This window comes from Macrotis lagotis, chromosome 8 (assembly GCF_037893015.1).
Source record: "Macrotis lagotis isolate mMagLag1 chromosome 8, bilby.v1.9.chrom.fasta, whole genome shotgun sequence".
Classification (NCBI taxonomy): domain Eukaryota; kingdom Metazoa; phylum Chordata; class Mammalia; order Peramelemorphia; family Peramelidae; genus Macrotis; species Macrotis lagotis.
In genome coordinates this window covers 47,983,945-48,006,704 of record NC_133665.1, presented here as the reverse complement: position 1 = coordinate 48,006,704, position 22,760 = coordinate 47,983,945, and the positions used below count along the sequence as shown (strand labels likewise).

General features: G+C 35.7%; 1 protein-coding gene across 21 annotated transcripts in view; it reads right to left on the bottom strand.

Moving 5' to 3' along the window:
* The window catches only part of TNRC6A (trinucleotide repeat containing adaptor 6A), a 280,434-nt gene that overhangs the window by 13,898 nt on the left and 243,776 nt on the right, over positions 1 to 22,760 (bottom strand). For 18 of the 21 annotated variants that reach the window (XM_074196817.1, XM_074196818.1, XM_074196834.1 and 15 more), the window contains 12 exons: positions 19,284 to 21,863; positions 13,527 to 13,703; positions 12,296 to 12,471; positions 10,911 to 10,991; positions 10,544 to 10,595; positions 7,474 to 7,616; positions 6,648 to 6,785; positions 5,158 to 5,286; positions 4,977 to 5,054; positions 4,477 to 4,687; positions 3,671 to 3,703; positions 2,217 to 2,348 (listed from right to left, as the gene is read on the bottom strand). In XM_074196817.1, the coding sequence (XP_074052918.1) occupies positions 2,217 to 2,348; positions 3,671 to 3,703; positions 4,477 to 4,687; positions 4,977 to 5,054; positions 5,158 to 5,286; positions 6,648 to 6,785; positions 7,474 to 7,616; positions 10,544 to 10,595; positions 10,911 to 10,991; positions 12,296 to 12,471; positions 13,527 to 13,703; positions 19,284 to 21,863 (3,930 nt within the window). The remainder of the gene's footprint in view (positions 1 to 2,216; positions 2,349 to 3,670; positions 3,704 to 4,476; positions 4,688 to 4,976; positions 5,055 to 5,157; positions 5,287 to 6,647; positions 6,786 to 7,473; positions 7,617 to 10,543; positions 10,596 to 10,910; positions 10,992 to 12,295; positions 12,472 to 13,526; positions 13,704 to 19,283; positions 21,864 to 22,760) is intronic. The other 3 variants (XM_074196829.1, XM_074196823.1, XM_074196836.1) reach the window with 1 other exon arrangement.

Genomic DNA, 22,760 nt, shown 5'->3' with positions numbered 1-22,760 from the left:
TTTTAATAAATTTTTATTTTCTTTCCACCCTTGCTTTTCCGGGTCTGAATAATGATTCCTCATAGGCAGAACTGAACTCAAAAGTAGCCAGTGGCTATACCATACAGTTATACATATGAGAAAGCATCAGAAGGAGAAATGTAGAGCTTATCTGTAGAGGTTATTTTGAGTACAGAAATCTGGTTTTGACTTCTAGGTAGACAAAACGTGTCTGGAGTATGGTCCTACTCTTCTGCTCTCTACCACAGGAATATTCTGAATACTTTTTCCATGAAAACTCTGAATTCATTCATACTATGGCTTGAACAAGTAATTTCAGCTAATTTGTCCCTACAAGCCCATTTTGGTTGCTAATAATGTTACGTGACTGAATTGGGGATTTTGTAATGAATAAGAGAATTAACATTTCATTAAAGTTGTTATAAACATGCTCCCTTCTCTCAGGTGACCATCCCCAGACTAGCTCCATTATTCTCCTTTCCCCATCTTAACCCCTTAGAGAATCAGTTCAATTCTGCGCTGTACTTCTGAGTTCCTTTCCCCCTTATCCTATCATTGATTGTACTCTGCCAAGCCTCAGCCTTAGATCATTCCCCAAATCAGCTTAGTTCCGCTTTCATGTGCTGCTGAATGAAGGTAGCAAAAATCATACAACCTTGCTGAGTGGACCCACTACAAATTTATGTTACACATCTTCAACTGAGACTTTACTGCTGGTAGGAAATTCATTTATACTTCCCCCCTCTTTCTAGCAGCTCTTCCAAACCTTTTCATCCTCCCTCAAACCTATCATATTTCTCTTCCCTCCACTTATTAGTTGAACTCTGCCTCATATTTTACTGAAAAACTTGAGGCCATTCATTGAGTTGCTTCTTTTCTCCTCTTTCTCATATCAAATCACTCCGATTCCTTCTGCTACTTCCTCTTTCACCCTTGTTTCACAAGATGAAGGGATCCTTCCCAAGACTAACCCCTCTAAGTTCACAAGCAATCCCATTCCATCCTCTCTTCTTCAGTCCCTATCTCCTGGCTCTTTGTTGCCTACAAACATGTTCATGGTTCCTCTGTCCTCAAAGAACTCTCACTTCATCCATTCATCACTGCTAATTACTGTCCTGTATCTCTTATGCCTTTGGGGGGAAATTCCTTGAGAATGCAATCTTCAATCTTCCTCTCCTCTCAATTTAATTTTCTTGGGACTGGCTTCCAACTTCATCATTCAACTGAAAGGTTTCTCTCCAAAGTTATCAACAATTACTTACTGGTCAAATCAAGTGGCTTTTAATCTTTTCTGCTGCCTTTGATCCACTTCTTGGTAATTTCTTTTCTCTAGATTTTCATAACATTATTTTTTCCTGATTGTCCTCCTATCTACCTGCTCTCTTCTCTATCTCCTTTATTGAATTTTTATTCAGGTCACACCCACTATGGATATCTCAAGTCAAGAAAGCCACAGAAAGAAAGTGTAGTGTTGAATATTAAAAAATATATTCATAGTAATATACTGGGTGGTAGCAAAAATCTGGAAAAAAAGTGAGGGCCTATTAACTAGGGAAAGGCTGAAGAAACTGTGGAAATATGAATGTAATAAATATTGTGATGTAACAAATGATGAATAGAAAGAAATCAGAAAACCAAAGGGAAAACCTGAATGAACCGATACAACAGACTAAAGCAAGCAGAAAAAAAATGTTACAGATGATTCTGCAGTATGTCAAATGTATATATTATGGGAAAGTCTTCAAGAACGGGGCTTTATTTATTTATTTATTTTTGGTTCATGCAAGGCAATGGGGTTAAGTGACTTGCCCACACGGCTGGATTTGTACTCAGGTCCTCCTGACTCCAGGGCCACTACTCTATACACTGTACCACCTAGCTGCCTTAAATGTACATATTAAGATGCAGCTAAGCAATGTTTGTAATGACTATACTGTCTTAATGAAGTGACAAAGAACAACTGCTTTTCATTAGAGAGATGAGAGAATATGGAGGGGAATGTCACATGTACTTGTCAAAGACAATCAGTGCTTGGTCACTTTAGCTTTGTAATTATCCTTGTTATAAAGGAAGGCCTAGTGGTATTGGTAGGATGGTGATAAAAAATAGAAAATGGAACAATCTGAAAGACTGAGTAGGATAAACTTGAAAGAATTTGGCTAGAAGAAACATCAGACTACCATCATTAAGTCAAAGTGGAACAATATATTTTATACCATGTTTGCTGGAATTTTGATCCAATGATGTGTTCACAGAAATGCTGTCCACTGTAGTCCATTTCCTCAGTCTTGACTGTGGCTCTTTAATACTGTTCATATCCATGTTTACATTCAAGTTTGAGTTCAAGCCTAAGATAATTTAAAAAAAATATTTAATTTATAAAAGTTAGGGTCATGCTATTTTCAAAAAGACCCTATTTATTTCATTACTTTCATGCTTTTAATTTTCCTTAATTTTCCATAAATATGTTGCTTTTCAAATGTTATGGCACAGCCAACATAATTAGACATAAGCAAGGCAGTCAATGCAAACAGACTGGGCTTTCCAGCTAAAGTCATGCAAAAATGCCAGAAGAAAGAGCCATGAAAAAGACCAAGTTATCCAACAGAGCAGGGAAAGAGAAGGGGAAAAAAAAGCCCAAATAAACATATATATATAAACTAATTTACAGTCCATTGCAAAAGGTTTCTAACTACCTCACTTAACTATATGTTCATCAATAATTTTAATGCATTAATTATACTTATTAATACCTAAGGAATCTTTCTTTCTTTCTATGAATGTTTCTGAAGTATAAACCAGAACCTTTTTTTTTAGTTTCCCTATTTTACAAGGCTAAATTATCAAGATTTCTACTTAACTCCTAACCTAGATATAATTTTTCAGGTACTTTTCATCTGTATTACATATTGTTGCACCCACAATTAACACCTTCATGCTACTTGCTTGATTAAATCATAGAATCATATAAAAATCAATATTTTATTCCTACTGTACTTAAAAATTCACCTACGTTTATGTGAGCACTAAATGTGCCCATAGTGTTGATGCTTATGTAAGAATTTTGGTATTTATTTTAGTATTGGAAAGGCTCTTTTTGCCATGCTGAAGAATTCAACAAAAGATCTTCCCAGAAAAGATGGTTACAAAGTAAAATTACTCTACTGAATTACAAAATTGGAGATGAATGTTCCTCCCTCACAGAAGTGGCAGGTAGGAAATAGCTGTTGCTAGTAGTGCAAGCTCTACTACTCTATTGTAAACTATTGTCCTTTCACCTGCCACTGGAACACTATTATTTCTCGAAGTCATTCAAGCAAATGAACTATTTGCTGTTGCAGACAGCTACACTGATAACTGATAAGGAAAATGCTACTTTGGGAAGGTAAGTATCTATGACATCTCTAATAATCACAGTAGAAAGAAGCTCTATTTCAATAGTTCAAATTGAGGACTGTCAGAAACCCAGCTGCAGAAGGGTCTATCTTTCCTCCCCCCAACTACATCATGGAATGTGCTCTCACTAACAAAGTTGGGATAGCAACAAACTCAAACTCACACCAGAAGTTAAATATCAAGGGATACAGGGAAAAAACAAAATGAGAAGCACAAAAGGGATATAAAAGGAGCAATATTAAAGGGGACCTAAGAAAGGAGAAAATATACAAGCCTGGACTTTCCACTGGGGAAATTGGATAAAAGCCTAGAGACACAGGAAAAAGGGGGAGAAAAAAGACAGAAAAGCTATTGCATTTGATAATGGCATTCTCTTTCACCCATCCCATTTTCTAATTTACAGTACTTCTTAAAACATCATGTAACTTTACTAGGTAAAAGTAACCAATATATGATAGTTTCCTATCATATGGTAAGATTCAAATACAATAAATGGTAAGGGTAAGATTTAAATACAGTAAAAACCATCTTTTTCTACTACTTCTTTAGTGGGGTACAATCTCTGGCACATTGTTTCCAAGACTCAAATTTCAGACTCACTTAGTTAATATATTAATCATATAATCTGCATCCTACTAAGAAAGAAATATTAGAAGATAATTCAACTTAGAATTTATAATTGTTTTTAAAGCATTTCAAGCAGAAATGAAGAATTTCTCCTACTGAAATTATGTGGTTGGAAAATTTCTTTTCTAAATAGTAATGAGGTAAGTAAAGCACTAGAAATTTTTTTTTTTTAGGTTTTTTGCAAGGCAAATGGGGTTATGTAGCTTGCCCAAGGCCACACAGCTACGTAATTATCAAATGTCTGAGGCCGGATTTGAATCCAGGTACTCCTGACTCCAGGGCTAGTGCTCTATCCACTGTGCCACCTAGCTGCCCCTAGAAATGTTCTTAATAAAGGAAAGACAAAAAATTTTTATAGCCAGTGCTGTTCCTGAGAAAGGGAAAATCCAGGTAATAGTAAATGAGTAGGTTGTATATTAACTGACTATATTGGGCTAAGAAGGAAAAACTCACCTATAGGGAAGTTGCTGAAAGCATTTATAGGTGATGGCCCTTTTTGCAGTTCAGGTGTAGTGTGGGGCATGACATTCTCAAGGAAAGATTTCATGGCAGGCTGATGGAGCGACTGTGGTTGAGATGGTGGAGTTTGCTGCTTCATCAACAGGTTTGGATCAAGCTGACGAGATTGTTGCATCATCTGCTGCTGCATACTAAGGGGTCGACCCTTAAGACAAAGAAATAAAAAAAAAGATTAATAATCCAGGTCGGGGAAAGACTTTAGGAAAAAATACTTATTAGTGTTTCTTTGCTAGCTGCTTGTTCCTGGTTAAGAGTGTATCAGCAATGAGATTTCTAGCAAAGTTGAGGCATTTTAATACTTACTTGTAGAATTATAAAATTTCATTACTATTAAAACATTTGAACTACCTTGTTATACTGGAATATGACATCCCATTTCCTTAGAATGAGGAATGCTTTAATATTCAAGAGAACCTATTCATGATATTAAATACCTGCTGCTCTTGCTGCTGTCGACCACCAGAAGGCATGCTTCTCTGATTCTGCACCTTTTGCTGCTGGGTCAACAATCGCTTGAGGTAAGAAAAAATGTTTCATAATATGTTTAAAAAATCTTTTTGAGTGCTTTAAAATGAACAAATTCTGAAAATTTGCAATGGTTATTATTTCACTTACTTGTAACTGGGAAATCTGAGAAAGCTGGTTTAATTGGGATAGCTGGCTCAACATGGCTACCTGTTGAGGGCCAAAGAGTGGACTCAGGCCACCGCTGTTTGGTGCATACTTCAGTAATGAGACTGGAACCTAAGAAAGATCAAACTGGTGAATTAATGGTATTTTCCCAATCCAGAGAATCAGTTCAGCATTTGGCCTCTTTCACACAGCTTGCCTCAGCTATCATTATAAGAAATTGCTATTGATTTATCCCATAAGATCCAGCCCAGTACTTAGGAAGGCAAGTTTGTAGGAGTCATTCTAACATAAAAACTTACTTTCCATTATCTTGGCTATTTTATTTCTGTTCTTCCCAATAACTGTAGGTACAAATCTCACTCCCCTGATATCTCCCAAGAACTCATACTTATATGTTCCCAGGCCCACTCTCACCCTGTATGCTATGCCACTAACTCCTTCCATCATGACCACTGGAACACACTTTTTGCCCTAAGTGTATTTCTGAATGATAGAACTTCCCTTGTAACCATTTGCAATGCAGATGTTCCTTTTTCCACTTTTACAAATAAAGCTAAAGAATTAACATATTTCTTGTCCTCTGCTGCTGTTTCCAGACCTGCCTTCTAATCTCTTTTTTGAAGCCCACATAGTTCTAGTATATTATAATTTCCTTAGCACCCAGCAAAGTATTCTTTCCTAAGCCAATCTCTGTAAATTATACTCATACTCCCTCTTTAATGCCTGAAATTAAAATTCCCTTCCCTGATAACAATTTCCTATCTTTTCCCTAGTCTTTATATGTCCACTGACCTTTGCTGTTTATGAAACTTCCTACTCCTCTGACTCATTCTTATTTTCTCATTCAATGAATTTACTTAAGACTTTCCTTTCTCTTCCACCTGACCCAGGAGAAGCCAATGTTTAGTTATTACACATATATACTTGTAAATATCCAACAAACCCAGCTCTTCCATTTTATATCCTTGCCTATTCTCACCCTAATAAATCAAACTATCACCATTATCTTGACCAATATTACTTCACTACCAATGTAAAAGGCAGATCAGACCCCTAAAAACCCAAAAGACATGAGAATAGAAGTGTATCTCAAATTATCAAACTTGTATCCAGTAGAGCTACCAAAGCAATTGAGGAAAGCAATAAATCACTGGGAAAAAGGGGTCAACTTTCCTTATCACTGATCAGCAACAACTGCCCATATGCTGACTGAAAGGCAGATGAGCACAGGAGCCCTGCTGTACTGCACTGTAGCAGTACTGTCATCTACCCTCACCCCAATGGTTCTACTTCCAGCCTACTCTTCATAGACAGTGTATATAACTCAAAGATGTTGTTAGATGTTATACTAGCAAGGTTGCCTTCTGGTCTAAAGTTCTAAGTAATTAAAATATGTAAAGTATATTAAGCAATTAGGATATGTGAAGTAAGTTTTATAAGAAGCATAAGTTACACAAGGGAAGTGAATTTACCTGAGGGGATAGTAATGGAGGAGGCACTTGAGCACGGAGATGAGGCTGAGATGAATTGAGAGGTTGTGCTGGAGGCTGCTGCATGCCCCGGGGTTGTGCTGCTGTGTTACCAACACCAAACATACTGGGATTGCCATTCTATAAAGAGAAGTCAGAACTCTTTAGCAATAAACACTACATTGCCTTAGCATAGGAAGACACTTTGATATTACTGATTTTAAAACAAAAGCTCAAGAGAAGTGATCTTAGTGGCTAGATTATTTCACTGAAAACACCTAAAATATATTACAGATAAGCACTCACCTGTCTAACAGAATTCAAGTTTTGCATACCCAGCCCTGCTATGGAGCCAAGGGCTTGGTTAGGTAGTGCACTATTTGAAGGGGGAAGCTTCATGTTTTGATTGGACATAAACTGCATGTTTTGGGACTCGTCTGCTACAATGCCATCCTGATTGGACAGATAGAAAGATGTGCAACACCAGCCAAGCAAGCAAGTAGGAGGGAGAAATCATTGCCAGGAACAGAAGAGAAGTCACATGAAATTCCAGCATCAACAGGAAACAAGTAGAAAATAGAAGACATCAGATTAGTATTACTTCTAAAGCAAGCAAAATCAAAAAATATTTTATATGGATTAATAGGAAGGCATACATTTAATTTCTATGATAATCAAATGTATTAAAAGGGACAATGGAGTACAGATGTTTTGTGAGAATGGTATATTTTGGCATCAGACTTATAGAGTTTTATATAGAACGTTAATGTGAAAACATACCTTATGTTAAATAAATTTGTTTATTTAAAAAAGAAAAGCAATTGCTTACCTTATCGAAATAAGGACTGCGATCCATGGAAGACTCTTTGGAAATTTGAGGACGAGAACCAGGGCCTTTCCCTACTACTCGATTGTAATCGCCAATGTTTAGGCTATGCTTATCAATCTCCATTCGTTTGTCCTGTAACATTCCTAACAGACAATAAAGACGAGACTATGAAGTTTGACCCCAATGGCCAAAATAACTGATAATTTCATATGAGCTAGTAGAAAGCAACCTTTTCATATTAAAATAGCTTTTAGTAAGTAAAAGTTTTTAAAAGATGTCCTAAATGAGAAATCTAAGTAAAATTTTTAAAATGTAATTAGTTTATTTAAAACTGTCACTTGGTTTTTTACTTCTACTAAAGTCTTACATGAATATTCAAACATTTTTAAAGCATTTATGATACCTCACTAGATATAGAACACTCTATGAAGTGCTAGGTTAGATATATAGTGCCTCCTTTTCTAGAAGCTTACAGTTTAAAATGGAGATAAAACAGACATGTAGAATACTTTAACTTAGAATAACTGCACAAGTGCCCAAAGAAGCCACAAAACAAAGTAAGATGAGGTCATTATTTATCATGATTATCGAGTTAAGTTTGTTTCAAAAGGCATCTGAACTTGGTTTGAGAGGAATTCGGTAGGATTAGGGGAGGGAAGATATAATGGAGAGATGACTGTCAGTCAAGGAGGATTCTCATTCTGGTATGAAAGAGACTCTGTGATCTCAGAACCAAAATAAGACTTCTGGCATATTCATCCACTTCAACTTTCAATGGATGGTCATCTCAACTATTTGTTAGTTTTGCTGCTCCATTTTTTAACTATCTTTTTTGATTCTAAATTATAAGGTATTCCTCTTTTGGAAGGAGAAGAGATTCAGAGAAATGAATGAGATATAAAAACAAAAACCCAAACTGAAAAGATTAAAAAAAAAAAGAAATCTAAAGGCCAGTGACATTTCCCCCTTTAAAGCATTAAATTTGAAATTCTTTACATATCAAAAATATTTGTATTCCATTTTGGAGATAAGAAAGCAGACAAAATGCTTTTATACACTACAACATCTCATCTATAAGCATTTCCTTTCTGTAAAATCATGGGTCACTGATAAGAATCCTTATAAGACAGAGTGGGGCTATGTTGCATTCTGTAGCAGTCAAACCAATGTCTACATAATAAAATCACAGATATAATTACTAAGCATTCCATAGGCCCATATTTTCTGGATGAATACATACGCATTTGTCAATATATTTTACTCTCAAAACCTTTAAGTCGGGCAGCTAGATGGTGCAGTGGATAGAGCAGCAGTCTTGGAGTCAGGAAGACCCAAGTTCAAATGTGATCTCAGACACTTAATAATTATCTAGCTGTGTGACCTTGAGCAAGTCACTTAACCCCATTGCCTTGCAAAAAAAAATCTAACCCCCCCCCCCCAAACCCTTTAAGTGCTTCATGACCAAAAACTAGTTTGGGAAATGCTACTGTCAGGAAATGGGAATCATGAAAAAGAGTTTGAGCATAGAGATGAACAGACTTGTGCTTTAGGAAGATTAATCTGAATTTAATATTAATGATCATCAACAAATAACCTAATATTGATACAAAATAGGTATATAACAAATGTTGACTGATTGATAGATTGAAGATTTCAAATCTAAAGAAATAACTGGGAAGACGTGGTGCTGAAGAGAAGGAACAAATTAGGGGTAGAAGATTAGAAGTTTGATTATGGACATTTAGAATGTAGGTGTCAACTGGTCATTCAGAAGGGGAGTTGGAAATGCTGGATGGAGTTCAAGAGAGAGAGAATGGAATTAGAAACTACTTGGATAGAGTTGATAGCTAAAGAAATTAGCTTGCAAATGAATGATCCAATAATCTTCAGGTAAGCATTTACTTTTTTTTTTTTTTTTTTTAAGGATTTTGCAAGGCAAATGGGGTTAAGTGGCTTGCCCAAGGCCACACAGCTAGGTAATTCTTAAGTGTCTGAGCCTGGATTTAAACTCAGATACTCCTGACTCCAGGGCTGGTGTTCTATGCACTGCGCCACCTAGCTGCCCCAAGCATTCACTTTTAAACCAGAATTTTTTTTTAAATTATGAAGTTTGTGGATGAAGTTTGAGACCTCATTGAGGACCTGCTCTTTTATACTTGCAGAATCCTGACTGGGAATAACCCAAAACATGGGTGCCCTTATATTATGAAAGGTAGTTAAAAATAAGGTAATGAGCAACCAAACTCTTTTTGAAGGATTGACAATCACATGCTGATTTTGTGTTCTCATCTACCTTTATGAGACTCAACACTGTCTATACACTCCATTTTAGACTTTGTTTTCAACTTCTCACCTCACTTCCAGTTTGATTACTCAACCTCTATACTCAGTTCATGATTCTATCTACTTGGATAGCAATGTGGACCTAGATAATTCCAGCTTTGAATATTGAATATATCTTTAGATTTAATGTACAACTCTGACCTCAGACTACCATCTTGTTTTATAAACCTGAATGCCCTCTCCTTTCATATTAATGATCCCTTTCTCCTTTAAATTCCAATGAGTCTTCTTGATTATAAGCTATATTATACAATGCTGAATGCTAAGTTTTACTTCTGAACTTGATCTACTGTGCCCTACCCCACTGTTACCATAATATAGTAACTTTAAAAAAAAGGTTTAAGACAAAAACAAATGACTATTGGATAAGGCAAAAATATAATTCCAACTTTCATTTAGAGAGAGGGAGATTTTCTACTTTTAAGGACCAAGAAAAAATAAAATAATTACTAAGAAGGAATTATGTATGTCAGTTTTATCTTAAACTTTCTAGGAGGGTTTATTTTCTTTAAGAACTTATTTAGAGGCAATTTCACCTATAAAGAACACCAATAACATAAAGAACAACGGTATAAATACTCAAGCAGATTATTATATAATGCATCTAGAAATGGTGTAGAAAGGGAGAAAATATTTATTAAGCATCTACTATGTATGAGGTACGTTACTAAGTGTTATATAAATTATTTCATTGTCATAAAACTATTTAATTTTCTCTCACTCTTACCTCCAGATAGGTCCATCTTATTGCTCGGTAGAGTTTCCTCTGGTGATTCTCTCTGAAACAATAAAAATATTAGTAGATATCAAGTTCATGATTAAAGTAAAAATCTAAATATTAAAAGAATTTTTACAGTACTTTATGTAGGTCCCATTTTCCCATGCTGTAAAGAAAATATCATTTCTAAGAAAATTAGAAATTTGACTGATACATGTGCCGTAGGGGTAGAAAAGCACCATCAGACACCATGAAAAGACCAAAAAAACTGGAAGAATATATTTAGTCACTTATCAAGCACTATGCTAGAAATTCAAATTGGTTTCAAACTTAGATCTTATCACCATTTAATAGGTTGTTAGAAATTCATACCTACCGAAAAACTCAAATTTGAGAACTGCTTAACGAATGGATTTATCCAGGCTTCATCTTGTTTATTTCCGCCTTTCATTGTTCCCTTTTGTAAAGAAAAATCATAATGATGAATGAAAAAATATTAAAATACTATGTGCTAACATACACAACCATGGTACTAAATTCTAGGGATACAAATAGTAAAAAAGCAAGATGGTTCTTTTTCTCAAGGAGTTCACCTTCTGGTGGTTCTATTATTTAGTTAAAGTATGGATGAATTAATTTTCAAGACCCCAAACTTAATTTTAATAACATCAAATATTTATAAAATACATCAAAGTCTACTAAGTATTTTATATATATGTTCTGTTATTTACACAACTATATTAAAAAAATTCATATGCGGGGCGGCTAGGTGGCACAGTGGATAAAGCACTGGCCCTGAAGTCAGGAGTACCTGGGCTCAAATCTGGTCTCAGACACTTAATAATTACCTAGCTGTGTGGCCTTGGGCAAGCCACTTAACCCCACTTGCCTTGCAAAAAAAAAAAAATTTTATATGTAAGTTTAAGTACCTTGTGCTCATTGTGGTTGCACAAGTCAGAGGCCAAATTTGAACTCAATTTTAAATTCCAAATCTAGCACTTCTATTTTGCTATATATAAATATCAAACTATCTCTTTTTTAAAAATTTTTTTCAAACTAACTCTTTCAACCTTCATTTTAGGCAATAAATGTAATAATCTTTCTGCCCTCTCCAAATATTTTTAGCAGACAGTTATGTAAAAAAACAGTAGCAAATTTTACCAGCTAGGATTATATTGATTCTCTCCTACTGGTAGAGAAGTGTCATGATAAAACAACGTTTTACACACATGATCAGATTTGATCTTTATAACTCTCTAAGATAGTAATACCAGTATCATTATTTTATTAATAAAGTAATTGAAGCTGAATTATGTACTTAAAGTGTGGTTAATAAGGATAGAGCTAGGACTTTTATTCTTCTATCTCTACCTCCCATAACAAGCTATCTCCAGAGATTTATTTTTTTCGCGATTTAACTTTAATGTGCTTGCCAGATGGCAAACAATTTGAAGTGAAATACAGACAAGCTGACGGCCTAGATATCCATCAAGGATATCTTTTTAATTCTTAATAATGTTTTGGGTAAATACTTTTGGACTTGAAATTGTAACCCTGTTCCCTTTGAAATATTCACCTTTGATGGGGGGCAGCTAGGTGACACAGTGGATAGACCACCCACTGGCCCTGGAGTCAGGAGTACCTGAATTCAAATCTGGCTTCAGACACTTAATAATTACTAAGCTGTGTGACCTTGGGCAAGTCATTTAACCCCACTGCCTGGCAAGAACCAAAAATAAAGAAACAAAAAGAAATATTCACCTTTGAGGATACTTTTTTTATATATGGTGGCCAGTTTAAAGATGGGTTAACTTCTTGGGATGAATTACTATTCCACATTCCAATTTCTACATCTTCTTCCTCCTCCCAGGCGGTGGGTCGATTTCCAGTCAAAGGCATATCATCTCCACACCAACCATCTTGCATAGATTTGGGCCCTATTTGTAAATTTGATTAAGACAGAACAGAAGATAGTTTTTAATGTAAAACAATTTTATAATTACGGATAATGTTTTCTAGGAGAAAGTATAAACTGTGATACAAATTCTATTATCCATTTTATGTCTAAGTTTATATAGTTGTAATGTATCATTTTCTACCATGTTTAAAAGTCTGACAAAAAAATAAACTTTTTTTAAAAAAATAAGTATTTCTTAGATGCTTCTCTATTAAAGGTTACAACAAACTGAACATGGTAGTAGAGTATAAGGAGATAAAAATATAATTGAACAGATTCTTTTTTAAAAAACAAATTAACCTCAGTGATGATGTCCACAGATGGTTTGAACATTTATTTGGCTAAATTCAGCTAAATTCAGTGATGTTACTGGTATGGAAACTACTTTCCATAACATGAAAGTCAGTCTGGGCCAGTAAATGTGACTTTAAAGAAAAATAACATTTTTTGGTGACAAGACTTTCTGATTAGCCAGATGATCCCAGTACAACAGATATGTCACCATGTCTATCCTGAAAGCAGTTTTATAAGGGCAGTGGCATAGTGCCATTTAAGAAGCCAGGGTTATCTCCAAGTCACAAGAAAGTTAGAGTAAGGTCTTCAGTGGATAATTATTTCTATACCTAGGCTGGACAATTATTGTTTTCAATGGATGCAAACAGAAAAAATGCCTCAATGAACTGGATTTTATATGTAGAAAACCATGAAGTTCTTTTCTAACTGCAGCAGGTCTGAACTTTTAGATTTCTCCAACAACCAATATTTTCCAGTTTGGTTTAGAAATGTACCTCTAAGTCTGTGCTATAAAGAGCCATCAAGCTTTGAATATAAAGTTTGAGGAAAAATTCATTTGGAGTTTAAATCAGTTGCTATTAGTAATGTATGTAGATGTGAAAAAAAAATCAGGCAAATTAAAGTAAAAAATTTGAATTAAAGTAAAAGATTTAAGAAATTATTAAATATAAAGTAAAAGATATGTATGATTATGTACTAAGTGTTATTCCATAATGGATACAGAAATGAACTAAAACATACCAGGTTTGCTTGAAGTCTGTGGACCAACAGAAGCTGTACCCCATGTGGAGGAGCTAGATGAAGCAGTAATAGGTTCCCCCCAATTAGTACCAGTGTCCATGGGTTTACCCCATGCTGAAGTTCCATTATCTACAGTTGTGGCTGGAGTAGAAGGCTCTCCCCAAGGTTCTCCCCAACCTTTAAAAGTTATGAAAACTCATCATTAGTTCCTTAGAAAAGCTCAACAAAAGATATTTTGTAAAAGATTATTAGCATATTTAAACTGCCACTTTTTCTTCTCTTTACATTCAATGGCATTCAAGTAACATGCTGAATTAATACACAGACAAAACTCTCGCAATATGCATAAACTTTCAAGAAAAAGTAAAGAACTGTAGACTTGAAAAATTGAATCCAGATGGCTCTCTCTTGGAGTGAAGGAGGAATAAAAAGGAAAATTTAGACAAAGTAATTATGAAAAACTATCATTAAATTCCAATTAGAAAGTAAATTTTTAATAATAGGAAACTATTTCATATCAAAAGTTCATTTCTTTTCAGCCTGGTAGAGTCAATTATTCATGCATTATAAAAGCAAACACAATTATCATTTAGTTTTTAAAATTCCAAAATAATTTTTGGCTACACACACACACACACACACACACACACACACAATTTGGCATGGCAATGGGGTTAAGTGACTTGCCCAAGATCACACAGCTAGGCAAATATTAAGTGTTTGAGATCGGATTTGAACTCAGGTCCTTTTGACTCCATGAGTGGTGCTCTGTCCATTGTGCCACCTGGCTGCCCCTGCCCATATATATCTAAGTTTTTTCAAGGCAATGGGATTAAGTGGCTTGCCCAAAGCCACAGAGCTAGGTAATTTTTAAAAGATCTTTTAGTTTATTTTTTCTTTTTAGGCAATTGGAGTTAAGAGACTTGTCTAGGATCATTCAGCTTAGTAAATGGCTGAGGCCAGATTTAAACTTGGATCCTCCTGAGTCTGGGATTTCTCTTTGGAGAAAACAAAGGAGTTATCACATGTGCTATACAATGTCAAAAGGCAACAAAAAATGTTTTTGTTTTTTTTGTGTAATTTTTTTCTTCTAAGATTGAAATACTCCTGATAATCATTTGCAGGAAGACCATGAAAATATTGAAACTTATGCCTCAATACTTAATGTGAAGATGAGGGAAGTAGACACATTTGATAAGGAATTCAATTTATCTCCATAATAAAGTAAAACTATAAAAAATCCTAATTTTAGTTTGAACAGACAAGAAATGAATTGATTATTTATGTAAGAATCATGCCTGAATCAGTCATCAGTATAGTCAGATCATAGATTAGTTCTATGTTCCTATTGTGGATTATATGTGGCTAGTTTCAGCAGGCCTTAGAGCATTTCAGAGCCTACAAAATTAAGATTCTTTATTAATCAAGAGTTAGGACTAAGTAGTTATAAAGGAAAAATTAAGTTGATAAAATGTCTATTTTTCACATTAGCAATGATTTTAAATGCCAAATGGCCTTTTCTCAATTTCTTGATACCTGATACATGTGTTGGAATTGTCAACCTATAGATCAAGTCTTGGATGGGTACTGAGGATGTGCAATAAGCTAATTTTAGAGCTGAAGAATAAAAGTAAGCTAGATTGATTTTTAGAATCTATACAATGCTTTCAATAACTATGTTTCTAGAGGGGCAGCCAAGGTGGCACAGTGGACAGAGCACCAGCCCTGGAGTCAGTTATAAGGGAGCTTTGAGTTCAAATCCAACCTCAGACACTTAATAATAATTACATAGCTGTGTGACCTTGGGCAAAACTATGTTTTTAGAGTGCTGGGCCTGGAGTCAGAAAGATCTGAGTTCAAATCCTGTTTTAGACAGCTACTAGTTATGTGACCCTGGGTAAATCACTTAATCTTTGCCTCAGTTTCCTCAACTAGAAAATGGGTTAATAATAGCACTTTCCTCTCAGCATTGTTACAAGAATCAAATATGATCAAATTTGTGAAATCCTTTGCAAATCCTTAAGTATTTTAGAAATTCTAGTTCTTGTCATTATTATTGTGATCTGAAACATAGGTAAATTACCATTAACCTTCTTGTCACTGGGTTACTCCTACTATGTGCTTCCTTTGTGTCTATTCTTGAGCCATAATAAAAATAATAATAATGATGATGATGATGGCTAACATTTATGTCCCAGGAACTGCACTAAGCACTTATCTCATTTGATCTTCACAACTATCCTGAGAGGAACAGGAATTAATTATTTTAATTTTATAGTTGGGGAAATTGAGGCAAACAGAGGTTATAAACAGTCTGGTCAATCCACATTCAGAATGCTCATTTTTAGCTCTGGTTCTCATATTTTGGTAAAGATATCAATTATCTGTAGAGCATCCAGAAGAATAATCAGGTAATGGGAGTCTTGAGATAATGCTATTTAAGAAGTAATTGATTCAGAGAAATTTAGGAAGATTTGAATGCAGAGTGAATTAAAAATAATTAGAATGATTTAAAATTATTATTGTACTTATTATTATTCATTATAATAAAATTAGTAACCTTGGTAAGGGAAAAATTAATTATGAACACTGCAGGGTCTAACCCCAAATTTCAAAGGAGTGATGATTAAGAATGCTATACACCTCCTGCAAAGAGATGATGGACTCAAGGTACAGAATGAGACAAATTTTAGACATGGCCTATGTGAGAAGTGGTCCTGTGTGAGAATGAATATTTGTTATAAGGGTTTTTAAAAAAAATTTGGTTAAAGAAGAAGAAAAATAAATGCATGTTAATTGAAAAGTTAAATACAATTTTAAAAAAAAGGTTAATGAAGCTGAAACTCCTCTGTCAGAGGAAAGGAATATGGCATGGACATGACAGCTGTTCTTTACTTTGAGGGGCAGACAGGAAACAATGGCTAAAAGCAGTATAGTAGAAAACCTAATCTTTAGATAAGTAAAAACTTGCTAAAAATTGGTGCTATCCAAAAGGGAAATGGTTTGTTTTGGAAAGTAACAGCTATTTCCTTCTAATTAGAGAGATCTTTAATCAAAGGATAAATGACCACTTGTTGAGAAGATTTGAGTCCCATAAAACTGAAACAATGAAATTCTGTAATGACACTGACACTAAAAAAGCAAAACAAATCAAAATAAAACTAAACTGCCAACCACCACCAAAACATTTCAACATAGTCTTCAGTCAAACTTTTGATGTATGCTTTCTTGGGTGTGGGCTGTACTTCATTCATTCATTCATTCATTTATTTATTTGGGTTTTTTTTGGTAAGGCAAATAGGATTAAGTGGCTTGCCTAAGGCCACACAGTTAGGTAATTATTAAATGTCTGAGACCTGATTTGAGCCCAGGTACTCCTGACTCCAGGGCCAGTGCTTTATCCACTAGCCACCTAGCCGTCCCTGGGCCGTACATTATTATTATTATTATTATTATTATTATTATTATTATTTTTGCTTTAGACTTTCTACATTACACCAGAAACACTAATTCATCGATGGTTACAAATGGATTGAAAACAACATAGCAAATGGATTTAATACATAATTTTGTTGTTTCCATACAGTGTCCAAAATATGTGGCAGCCTTTGTCAAAAATTTTCATTATATTCAAATCTTCCTGAAGACAGAATATTTACTTATAGTTAACTTTCATTTTTCCTACATGTTCATGTTGTGAGTTTTTTATGTAACTGGATGATTCCTTCAATTATCACTTTTTATCTATTCTTTTCTGACAGATAAAAAAATCTGTGGCCAATAACACAATTGAGGAAGACATCTAAGGAGATATGGGTAAGCTCACATAAGCTTCTCTTCACAAATATTTCACTTGTACATTTTATAGAACTTGGAAGCAGGTTTTTTTTCTTTTTGCAAGGCAATGGGGTAAGTGACTTGCCCAAGGTCACACAGCTAGGTGTATCTCTGAGTCTGGATTTGAACTCAGGTCCTTCTGACTCCAGGGCTGGTGCTCTATCCACTGTGTCATGTAGATTTTTCCTCTTTACCTTCTCCCCACAATTGATTGCTCTTGACCACTACTCTAGCAGCGGAATTATCTTCCCATCCCACCTTGGCTACTTGAACCTTTAGACTCTCCCCACATTGTTTCAGGCTTTGGATCTCCCCATTTGGATACAGATGAGGTATCATTACTATTAGTCTTATCAACACAACCCCTCAAATTAGAAGTTTGTATCAAAGAGCTACCCTAATTCCCTAATTCCAAATTTTTATATCTACATGCAACATCTACTTTCAGTTACCAAAGATGCTCATATAAAGGCAGTCTAATGCTAAAATTAGTTGATGTAACATTTCCCTATTCTGATCACTTTTGCCTCTATAATTCATATAAGCAAATAAGTTTCATGATTTATAATCATTTCTCAAAATTCTATATCATTAGTCACTGTTACTTACATTTTTAGAAAGTGTTTTATTATAGCTTTCAAAGAATTTCCTTTTATGCTGTTTCACTTGTACATCACAAAGTGGTAGAGAACTAGGAAGATATGTTACCTCTATTTTATAAATAAGCAAAATTTAGGTTCAGAAAGGTCACAAGGCAGAGTGGTAGAACACAATTTCTGACTTCTAATCCAAATGGTTAGAGCATAGTGCTCACTTTCAACACAGGACATTTAGCACCACAGTCAAGAATTATACCCCTTAGTTTCACAAGCCAATTTACAAATTCATGTTGGCCAATTTTAAGGGGGATCTGGTTCAGCCCTGCACTTCAATGAAACTGTTTTGGAAAAGGAATCCAAAGTGACTGTCCTATATCATCTTCATATAAAAAGGATAAGCACTCTACCTATAATGGTGGACAGTTTGGCTTCTAAAAACTAAACCTACAACCACAAAATACATTACATTTGATACAGATTACAGTTAAGAATTTAAACCTGTGAGGTTTTCAATTTAATTGCAGCACTAAGGGTCCCTATACACTCCAATGCTAAAATTCTTATCTTACAAGAAGCAAGATCAACTGTGTATCATCTATATTAAAGTCAGAAAATAATAGCATAAATAATATAAAAAATACAGATAGGCTTTTTTTTAGGTGATAGTAGGCTTTTGAAGCATTACACTTACTGCAAGATAAAAAAAAAATCTATCAATTATCGTACTTAGCACATAATAGAATTCGACTATTTATTGACATGATTTCTGGGGATTTATAATACTCAGAAAAAAATCAATACAAACTAGGGTTACTTGAAAGAAAATGGAAACTATTTCTCCATTTTGTACTCTTGTTCAAATGATGTACTTCTAAGATGGAAACAGATTTTGTAACCACCATTCAGATAGGTGCCAAAAATACAGCTTAAAGAAAAAAAAAAGAAATACAAAAACTGGTTGTTAAAGAAAGCCTTGGGGTGGCTAGGTGGCAGTGGATAAAGCACCCACCCTGGAGCCCTGGAGTCAGGAGTACCTGGGTTCAAATCTGGTCTCAGACACTTAATTACCTAGCTGTGTGGCCTTGGGCAAGCCACTTAACCCCATTTGCCTTGCAAAAACCTAAAAAAAAAAAGCCTTTTAAAACTTTTCACTTTCCCTGGGATATCTAAGCAAATATTTTGACATTAAAATTCTACCCACTGGGCTAAATTTTTTTTAAAAACTCTTGCATGGGAAAGAACAACTTTAGCAAATATTTGAAATACTATTTTATAAAATTCTGCTTCTTAAAACATTATGTACTATAAAGACAGAACCTACCAGAACCACTACTGCTCTCCTTGCTTGACATGGCACTTGAAGATGGTAGCGGCTGATGTACCTGTGCTTGCTGGTCTGAACGGCTGCCACCATTTGGGACATTTTTATTCCACATATTCACATTTTTGTAGTTATATTTGCTTGGATCTCCCCAAGCAGAAGTTCCATCATCAATTTCCATTTTGCGGCGTATTGATTCTGGGGATGGTTCCTCCCATCCAGTAGGTTCTTCTTCTTTAGTGGGAGCTGGTATTGGTCCACCGAGCCAACCTGTACCAGGTGGCTTATTTGTGGAAGGTGGTGCTCCCCAAGATCCACCAATATCTTGTTTGTTCCAGTCTGGGGAGTTGATTGGCTTTGAAGAATCTCCCCAACCTGAAGGCTGATTAGATTTTGAAGGTTCTCCCCAACCCTGGGACTGACTAGATTTTGAAGGTTCATCCCAGCTAGATGAATTATTTGGATTCATATTGTTATTTCCCCAGGTAAAAGAATTTGATTTACCAGGTTCATTCCAACCGGATACTGACCTGTCACTGTCACTACCTCCTGAGCTAGATTTTTTAGCCTCACCCCAATGGTTGCTTCTTGAAGTTTCTCCCCAGTTGTCATTGGCAGAAACTGACCACCCTTGGTTTGATTTCTGTCCATCTCCCCACCCTTGTTTAACCTTTTGTGCATCATTCCATGTAGATTTTTCCTCTTTGCCATTTCCCCACAATTGATTGCTCTTGACCATTACTGTAGCAGCAGAATCATCTTCCCATCCCCCCTGGCTGCTTGAGCCTTTAGAATCTCCCCACCTTGTAGCAGGCTTTGGATCTCCCCATCCAGATACAGATGAGGTATCATTACTATTAGTCTTATCAACACAACCCCCCGAGTTAGAAGTTTGTGTCAAAGACCGTCCCCAGGCCTCTGTCCCATTGTCAGTTTTTCTTTCACCTCTAGGTGATGTCTCAGTATCCCAGGCAGTATTCTGTTTGATTGGAGTCTCTCCCCAACCTTTGTTGGAGAGGACACGTGGATCTAAGTCAGTTCTGTTTACTATACTTTGGAGTAATGCATGCTGGTCAACTTTTCTTCTCTCTCTAGTCTGCCCTTCCCCAACTACTCTTTCCTCACGGCATCCAGTGCTTTCTGTACTACCTTCACTTTCCCCAGTACCTGTTGTTTTGGCCCAAATGGTGTTCTGCTCATTTACTTGAGATGTAGCAGAACTCTGATCATCTTCCTCAGTAGGTTTCCATCCATTTGTAAACTTCCTACTATTTCCATTCATACTTTCATTGGAATGCTGATTGCTAGGCAGTTTATTCCATTCCCCATTGGATACATTAGTGCCAGTGTTTTGTGCAGGGCTTCCCCATCCTCTTCGATTTCCTCCAGGATTCACACCATTTCCACTTCCCCATGGTACATTCTGGGAATTCACCATCTCTGACTCCCATAAACTTCCTCCTTTATTCCCATTCATTTGAAAGTTAGTGCCAACAGACCCATTTATGCCAGACTGCATTAGAGTTGCATTCACAGTGTCACTATTTGTTTGGTCATTAGGGCCTGAACATTTCTCTCCGGAATAATTAGAACCATAGGCACCCCATGTAGTACCATAAGAGCCACCATTTTTGGACTCACCATTGCTAAGATGAGAAATGGAAGTGCCATTTGTAACCGAAGAGGCCTGTATCTGAGAATGATTCCTTGTGCTCACACGCCAGGCCCCATGCCCTGTATTATTAGGCAGTTCCTCCATCTGCACTGAACCAACAGCGTTTGGTAAACTAGAGGTCATAAAGTTAGTAGTGTTATTTGGTCCATTCATTTCAGTGTTAAGGTTCTGAGGTTGTCCACTGAATGAAACCTTCCTTGTACCATTTACTTCAGATTCACAATTTTCCTGAAGACTTCCCCAGGAATCGTGGGTGGAACCACCCACTTTAGAGTTAATACTCTGATTGTTAGGCATCTGGCCTATGGTACTGCACTGAATATTTGTGCCAGAATTACCACTCCCTACAGGCCCTTTGAGGGCATGTCCATTGTTCTCTAATACAGGCCAGGCACCATGGTTGCTATTTGAATTCAAAGTGCTTGGATTTAACCCTCCATTTGATGAAGAACTTACGGTGCCCCAAGCATTCATTCTATTGTTGCTACTTTCAGATTTGCTGTCAGGAGCATCCACAGAAACTTGACATGTGCTTATTATGGTTCCATGAGACAGACTCCAAGGTCCAGTATTATTTCCATTGCCCACATTATTGCTGTTGCTACCCACCACAAATTTGTTTTGAGAACTGTGTCCACTGCTATTTCGAATTCCATCATTTTCACCACCTGTACTCCCTGAAGCCATTATCAAAAGGTTCTTCTCTGATCCAGAGCTAGAGGCAGAGTCAGTGTCCATACATTCTGAAGTCAACTCTGGGTCACTGTCAGTGATGGAAGGCCATACTTCTTTGTCAGAGCCTTCTACAATCACTTTGTCCCAGTTTGTGCTGGAGTCACTATTAGAAGACACTGGTCCCCAGTGAGAATTTTCATAATGAGATCCTAGATTACTATGGTTCAAATCTAGAAGAAAGAAAAAGCATACATTTATGAAATATTTGAAGTTTTATAAGATACACCAAAGACAACTTATTTTACATAAATTTAGGACCTCTGCTCTAACAGGCAAATGAGTTGTATCTGGTAATGTGCTGCCATCTGGCAGTGGTACAATGTGAAATTACTGTAGAAGATAAAACCAACCACCTTTCATTCTCTTCTTTTATTAAGACTGGCTATGTAGTTGAAAGATAATTTAGTTCTAAACCTGGAATCTTATTCCTACACTCTCCTCCTGTTAACATCATCCTATTCATAAATGCTACTTTTCTTTCATGAAGATTGATTTCTTATAGAGTGACTCTAGAACTCTTAAAAAGGGCAATCTACTCCTTCTGAAGGAGGACTTCAAGCAAAAGCTAAATGAGAATTTGTTGAATTAACTTTTAAAAGGGCTTTTCTTATTTAGATAAAGACAGAACTAGATACTGGATTATCCCTTCAAAATAAGACTAAAATCATTATTCATCTGATCCCCTTAAGTTGGAAAAATCTCAGCTTCAGTTTCCTCATCTGTAAAATAAATAGGGACAACAAAGTCTGTATTATAATATGTAGTAAAAAGCTGTTATAAGTTCAAAAGAGACAATAATATAAACCTAAACTGAACACTTTAAGGCATTTCACAAATGTCAGCTATTATTTTCTGACTACTCTCAGGGCAAATTAGATCACTACCAATATGCATTAAGGACAGCAGCATGGCGTTGTAGAAGGGTCCTGGTCTCCAGAATCAGGAGAGACTTAGGTTCAAATGTTGACTATGATATTGATTAGCTGCGACTCTGGACAAACAAACATTCTATTTGCTTATATGTAAACTGGGGATAATATTTATACTGCCTATATCACATGGTTGGT